Source organism: Babylonia areolata, chromosome 23 (assembly GCF_041734735.1).
Source record: "Babylonia areolata isolate BAREFJ2019XMU chromosome 23, ASM4173473v1, whole genome shotgun sequence".
Lineage (NCBI taxonomy): Eukaryota > Metazoa > Mollusca > Gastropoda > Neogastropoda > Buccinidae > Babylonia > Babylonia areolata.
Genome location: NC_134898.1, coordinates 24,466,890 through 24,474,580, shown reverse-complemented (window position 1 = coordinate 24,474,580; position 7,691 = coordinate 24,466,890). Strand labels below are relative to the sequence as shown.

At 42.1% G+C, this 7,691-nt stretch overlaps 1 protein-coding gene across 2 annotated transcripts in view; it reads left to right on the top strand.

The window, feature by feature from the left end:
- The first annotated feature begins 402 nt into the window (after nt 1-402).
- LOC143298208 (uncharacterized) overlaps nt 403-7,691 on the top strand; it is a 13,665-nt gene continuing 6,376 nt past the window's right edge. Inside the window, exons 1-3 of one of the 2 annotated variants that reach the window (XM_076610995.1) lie at nt 403-531; nt 4,071-4,140; nt 5,681-5,923. In XM_076610995.1, the coding sequence (XP_076467110.1) occupies nt 529-531; nt 4,071-4,140; nt 5,681-5,923 (316 nt within the window). In that variant the 5' untranslated portion in view covers nt 403-528. The remainder of the gene's footprint in view (nt 532-4,070; nt 4,141-5,680; nt 5,924-7,691) is intronic. The other variant, XM_076610996.1, reaches the window with a different exon arrangement.

The window sequence follows — 7,691 nt, the reverse complement described above, 5'->3', positions numbered from 1 at the left end:
AAACACCACCACCCCCTAACCCCCCCCCCCACCTTCCCCTTCAAAGCCGGTGCCACCACCACACTTTCTTACACCGCTTATTTCCTGTGATGGTGCAATCATTGACAAGGGGCTGTCCTCCACCTCTCCCTCCCGCCGACCCAACGCTATTTTTAGGGATGAAGTCATCGCTGGAACAAGACTTTTCCGCAAAGGAACTAACTCTTGGTCTCCTTTTTTTCTGCTTCTTCTTCTTCTTCTTCTTTTTTTCTCCGATTTCAGTAGTCTACGGCGACAACGGTTTCTATACATCAGGTACAACCTGCAGAAGTAACATAATGCAAAACTAAAGCCTTGGTTTCATTTGTCAAACACAACCTCCCAACCCGACCTCCATTTCTTTCTCCGCGACATTGCAGGCCGTTAGAATGAAGACCCTTTTCAACTCTTCACGTCGAAAACCAGAAATGTTACCTTGCCAACTATAAACATTCCTCGTGTCTTTTCCCATGACATACGAAGCGGAGACGATTCGTTTCCGATAAAATTATGGTCAGTATTTCGAGTTAGTTTTTAGTTACAGGTATTAAAAGACGGCTCAAGACGAAAGGGGTAAACTGTTCTGAAGAAAGCGAATGACAGATTTAACTAGGGAAAGCTTAGCATGCAATCAATTCACTGACGGAATAACCAAAATGTGATTGTGGTCATAATACGGAAGGAAGGAAGGAAGGAATTCATATGGCTGGCAGTATCAACATCTTTAACGACAGTATATAATTCATGTGTGTGTGTGTGTGTGTGTGTGTGTGTGTGTGTGTGTGTGTGTGCAGAGAGAGAGAGAGAGAGGCAGGAAGGGAGGGAGGGTGGGAGCATGCATATATGTCTGTAATGCACACACACACACACACACACACACACACACACACACACACACACACACACACACACACACAGAAAACAAAGAAATGTGTGCATTTCAATAACATTTTTATCACCTAAACACATTTTCCTTGACCATCCTTCTTGTTGAGATTAATGCTGTATATCAGATCAAGGCCATTAATTGTTGTTGTTGAGGTTTTTTTTGTTTTGTTTTTTTACTTGGACATTTATCATATCCTAAATAAGAATATGATTGGGTAGTTATGATTTGTGACATGCAGTCCTGTGTCAGTTTAAAAAAATTGTTAGTATTAATGAATATAGACTTGTCATTTCTCAACAACAGAGAAACACTCTTTTTTTTTATTAATGGTTTTTTTTAATTAAAAAAAAAGTTTGTTTGTCCCTTTTGTACATTGTTTTACAGAGCAAAGCCAAGGTCAGGTTGATTAATCAAGAAAGCTGTAGAGTCTTTCAATCTCCAACCATCTATTTTTCCCATAGTCATTTTACCTCTGTTCCGCCTTCCACTTAATATTTCTGTTATGACCCACCCCCTACACACACACACCCCTCAACCTCCATATAAAAAACAACAACTGTACCTTGATACATCTCTCAAAAATTATGCCTTTGACAGTAGACTTTTCTTCCAGGATTATCACTTTGCAATGATAAACAACAAACTCTTCTTTCCATCTCTCTCTTTCTCTCCTCTCTCTTTGCATGTGTGTGTGTGTGTGTGTGTGTGTGTGTGTGTGTGTGTGTGTGTGTGTGTGTGTGCTTGCATGTGTGTATGCGTGCATGTGTGTGTGTGTGTGTGTGTGTGTGTGTGTGTGTGTGCACATGCTTTCACTCTTTCTTTGTTTCTTTTTTTTTTGTTGCAAATCTTTTATGTTTATCATGTAAAATTAAAATGTTCCCTGCTGCTTATCTCTTCTTTATGTAATCTTGTGCTGCCCTAAAACATGATATTCCACCCTCCCTCCCTCCCAAGAAAAGTAATTTTTTTTAATTACCTCTTGTGTTGACTTCTTATCTGTTCTTAAACTACATTATTGCTTGTTCACTTTCTGTCAAGAGGTTGGAATGCACACACTTGTGAGTGAGTGAGTGTGTGTGTGTGTGTGTGTGTGTGTGTGTGTGTGTGTGTGTGTGTGTGTGAAGGTGGGTTGGGTATGTACATGTGTTATCAGAGCAGTTCTTTTTTTTTTCTTCCTTCATTCCTTTCTTTTCTTTTTTTTTCTTTCTTTTTTTTCTCTTTTCTTTCCTTTCTTTGTTTCTTTAGAAATCTTGTATGCTTGTCATGTAAGATATAAAATTTCCCCACTCCCAGCCTCTTTCCTATGTGATCTTGTGCTGCCTAAAAGCACTACACCCCATCCCTAGTACACCTCCATCCCCATTTCTTCTGCATTCTTCTTTATTAATTAATTAATTTTATTTATTTATGTATCTATTTATTTATTTTATTTATTTGTTCAATCATTTATTTATTTATTCATTTATTTCATTCATATCCATTCTGGAAAGTTTGTTCAGTTCTTGGAAAAAAACCTTTTTGATCATATATAACATACATATGCATGTTGACTATTCAATTGTTTTTGTTGGTTGGGTGTACTTATTTACTTCATTTTTTTCAGTGCATCAGAGGTGTGTGTGTGTGTGTGTGTGTGTGTGTGTGTGTGTGTGTGTGTGTGTGTTTACTGTGCAGTGTGTGCACATGTCCAGTGTTTTCGTGTATACATGTATATGAGAGAGAGAGAGAGAGAGAGAGAGAGAGAGAGAGAGAGAGAGAGAGAGAGGTTAAGTATTTACAATCTGCAGAGAACTAATCTATATTTGTTTATATTACATATGTTTTATTATTTTCATTCCTCCAGTTTACAAAGTGACAACAACAATCTTACTTGACTTGTTTGTGTTTCACACAATGTGCATGCTTTTTTTGTTTGTTGTCTTCTGTTCATATGTTCAGAACTGCATTGCATTTGCTCATTAGTCTGTGCATTAAATTTACCTGGTTGAAAACAACTGTGGTTTGTCAAAACTGCTGCAGCTGGTACTACCATGTGCTCATTAATTTGTTCATTAAATTTACCTGGTCATTTACAACTGTAGTTTGTCAAAACTGCTGCAGCTATTACTACTACTATGTGCTCATTAATTTGTTCATAAAGTTACCTGCTCACTTACAACTATGTTTAGTCCAAACTGCTGCAACTACTACCACTACTACTACTATTACTATTGTTGTTGTTTTTTTGGTTAAAATCATTGTTGCTTCTGCTACTACTATCCACATTGCTGCTTCTAGTTCATTCATTCATTCATTCATTCACTCCCTTCTGCTGTTCTGTTTCTGCTGCTGCTGCTCCTCTGATTGTTACTGCTGCTGCTGTAGTTGTTGTTGCTGCTACTACTACTACTACTGCTACTGTTCCCACTTCTAGTAGAACTGCTGCTACTACTACAACCACTACGTTTGCTTCTATAACTGTAGCTACTACAACTAAAACTGCTGTTTCTACAAGAACTGCTACAACAAATACTACAACCAATACGACTACTGCTGCTGCTGGAACTGCTACTGCTATAACCTCTACTGCCACAACAACTACTGCTACTATAAGCACAACAACAACTGCTGGTGCTATAACCACTGCTACAACCACCACTGCTAACAGTATACAATTATTACAACTATTGCTGCTACAACTACTGCAACAACCGCTGCTGTTAGAACAACTATAACAACAACTGTTGTTACAGCTGCTAGTAAAATTCCTGCTGCTGCTGCTACAGCTACTACAACTATAAAACAACAGTGACCACAACAACTACTACTACTCTGGATCTGGAGAACTACGTTGCTGAAGCAAGGGATTACCTACTACTACAACTACTATTGCTACTACTATTGTAGCTGCTGATAATGAAATTATATCTTGCTGCCGATCAACTTTGCTGTTTTTGTTGGTATCTGTTAGATTGGTGCTGATAGTTCATACTCATTATCAGTGTGTGTGTGTGTGTGTGTGTGTGTGTGTGTGTGTGTGTGTGTGTGTGTGTGTGTGTGTGTGTGTGTGTGTGTGTGTGTGTGTGTGTGTGTGGTTTAATTGATGTTGTCGTTTTGACTGTTGTTGTTGTTGCTGCTGCTGTTGTTGTTGTTTTTATATCTGCTATTAATTGTTTTCCCACAGGGAAATTCTGAATCAGGAGGCACTGGTCCAACTTCTGGAAATGCCAAGTCACTGGCTGCCAACACCCCATGTAAGCTGGAGAGAATGAGAGTGGGAAATTAAGGGAAGACTGAAATACAGAGAGACAGAAAGAAAGAAAGATGGAAGGAAAGAAAAGTCAGAACACTCTATATCACATGGACAGTTAACAACAAGAAAGACAGGAATAAAGAAATAAAGAAAGGATGCATAATGAAACAAAGAATAACCCCCGCCCCCTATCCCCCCCTTTCACTCTCATCACTGTGTGTAGCTCTACAAATCTCTGCTGATTCTTACACTTTCTCCCTCTCATCACACTATACCACGTGCTGATTCTTACACTTTCTCACTCTCATCACACTATACCATGTGCTGATTCTTACACTTTCTCACTCTCATCACACTATACCACGTGCTGATTCTTACACTTTCTCACTCTCATCACACTATACCACGTGCTGGTTCTTACACTTTCTCACTCTCATCACACTATACCATGTGCTGGTTCTCACTCTTCCTCACTCTCATCACACTATACCACGTGCTGGTTCTCATTCTTTCTCACTGTCATCACACTATACCACGTGCTGGTTCTCACTCTTCCTCACTCTCATCACACTATACCACGTGCTGGTTCTCACTCTTCCTCACTCTCATCACACTATACCACGTGCTGGTTCTCACTCTTCCTCACTCTTATCACACTATACCACGTGCTGGTTCTCACTCTTCCTCACTCTTATGCCTCTATACTACGCGGTAGCTCTACAAATCTCTTTTGATTCTTACACTCTCTTACTCTCACCCCACACACACCCTTACACCACGTGTAGCTTTACAAATCTCTTCTAATTCTTACACTCTCTTACTCTCACCCCACCCACACCCATACACCACGTGTAGCTCTACAAATCTCTTTTGATTCTTACACTCTCTTACTCTCACCCCACACACACCCTTACACCACGTGTAGCTTTACAAATCTCTTTTGATTCTTACACTCTCTTACTCTCATCTTTCTTACTCTCATTTATTTGATTATTTATCATCATTGTTGTCTTTTTTATTTATTTATTTATTTTCATTTTTATTTTTTGGTACGCTTACACGGTTGACTTCATCAAGTTTTTGCGCCTTATAAATATTATCATTGTTAGTAGTAGTTCTCTTTTATGTATTTATCAATCATTTATCTATTTATTTACTTATTTCTTTTTATTAAATTTATTTATTTATTTATTTACTTACTTTTTGTTTGTTTTGTTTTGTTTTGTTATTTTATTTTATTATTTTATTTTATTTCATTTTATTTTATTTTATTCTTCTCAAGGGCTGACCAAGCGCGTTGGGTTACGCTGCTGGTCAGGCATCTGCTTGGCAGATGTGGTGTAGCGTATATGGATTTGTCCGAACGCAGTAACGCCTCCTTGAACTACTGATGCTGATACTTCTTACTCTCACCCCACCCACACCCCCACACACCACGTGTAACTCTACAAATCTCTTCTGTCTGATTCTTACACTCTCTTGCTCTCATCCCCGGCCTTACGTGTAATCTTGTGTGTCTCTTCTGATCCCCCACACCCAAGTCAGCCAGAAGGAGGTGCAGCAGCTGATGAAGAGGTACGCGGCCTACGACAGCTCGGCGGGTGGGGAGGAGGGGGTGACGCTGGCCGACTGCCTGACGATGACGGAGTTCACGGGCAACAAGTTCGCCGCCAGCGTGCTGGAGGCCAACCTGGACGAGGAGACCCAGCGGATCCACCCTGAGGGCTTCCTCAGGGTCCTCTCCTTGCTCTCCTCCAAGACGCCCGAAGAAGTGAAGAAGAATTGTGAGTTTTGGAGGAGTGGTGGTGGTGGCGGGTGTGTGTGTGTGTGTGTGTTTTTTGGGGTGGGTGGGCGGGGGGTGGGGGGGGGGGGGGTGAGGGGTGTTAGAGGGGGAAGGGGGAGGGCGGGAAGGAGGGGATGTGGTGAGGGGGGGGGGGGGGGGCTTGTTGGGTGTGGGGATGTGTTGGGGTGGCGGTGCTGTGTGTGGGTGGATGTTTCGGGAGGGGGAGGGGGCGGGGGGCACGAAGGGAGGGTGGGGAATGTATGTATGGGTTGGTGTGGGTGTGGGCTTGTTGGGTGTGAGGGTGTGTTGGGGTGGTGGTGGTGTGTGTGGTGGTGGTGGGTGGATGTTTGGGGTGGGGTCGGGAGGCGGGATGGGAGTGTGGGGGGGTGTATGTATGGCTTGGTGTGGGTGCGGGATTGTTGGTGGTGGGGTGTTGGGTGTGGAGGTGAGTGTGGTTGTTGTTGAGTGGATGTTTTTTTGGGAGAGGGGCAGCCTGATGGGGTGTTAGGGGTGCGTGTGCATTTGTGTATAGGGGACTGGGGTGTCAACGTGTGTGTGTGTGTGTGTGTGTGTGTGTGTGTGTGTGTGTGTGTGTGTGTGTGTGTTTTGTGTCTGTGTGTCTGTTTGTCTGTGTGTGTGTGTCTGTCTTTGTCTATGTCTGTCTATGCCTGTCTATGTCTGTCTGTCTGTCTGACTGTCTCTCTATCTCTCTTGTACCTTCATGCTCATGTCTTGAAACTGAAAGCAAAAATAATGCTATTGAAGAAAGAAACCTTACGACCTATTTTATACTGACCGCTCCAATGGGCCTAAAAAAAAAAGATTATAATGTCCAACTCTCATTCCTCCCTTTACATTTAGCTCTACCAATCTCTGTTGATTCTCACACTTTTCCACTCTTCTCAGTTACGAGTCTCTTCTGATTCTTACACTTTCCCACTCTCCTTACGAGTCTCTTCTGATTCTTACACTTTCCCACTCTCCTTACGAGTCTCTTCTGATTCTTACACTTTCCCACTCTCCTTACGAGTCTCTTCTGATTCTTACACTTTCCCACTCTCCTTACCAGTTTTTTCTGATTCTTACACTTTCCTGCTCTCCTTACGAGTCTCCGCTTCTGATTCTTACACTTTCGCACTGGGACTCTCCTTACGAGTCTTTTCTGATTCTTGCACTTTTGCGGCACTCGGCACTATCTTCCCCCAATACTACGTGTAGCTCAACGAGTCTCTTCAGATTCTTACACTTTCCCCACTCTTCTTAGGAATCTGTCAAGTTCTGAATCTTACAATTTCTCGCTCTCATCTCCATAAACTACATGTGGCCCATAGTGTCTTTTCTGATTCCTACACTTTCCCACTGACTCTCCCTTCGAGTCTTTTTTTTCTGATTCTTACGCTTTCCCACACCCCATACGAGTCTCTAGTCTTCTGATTCTTACATTTTCCCACTCTCTTTCCACAATACTGCATGTAGCCGTTCGAATCTCTTCTGAATCTTACACTTTTCCACTCTCATCCGTCCATACCACGTGTTGCCCTACGAATCTCTTCCGAATCTTACCCTTTCTCACTCTCATCCCTATATACTTACACATGTGTCTGTGTCATGTTCCATGCCTGAGTGATGAACGCCCAAAGGCAGACGACAGTTGGCTCTACCTAGGTAGGCAGCCAGTTGTGCAAGTGACCACCCGAGTTTGCAAAGCGCTTAGAGCTTGGTCTCCGACCTCGGATAGGCGCTATATAAGTATCCATATCACATCAGTT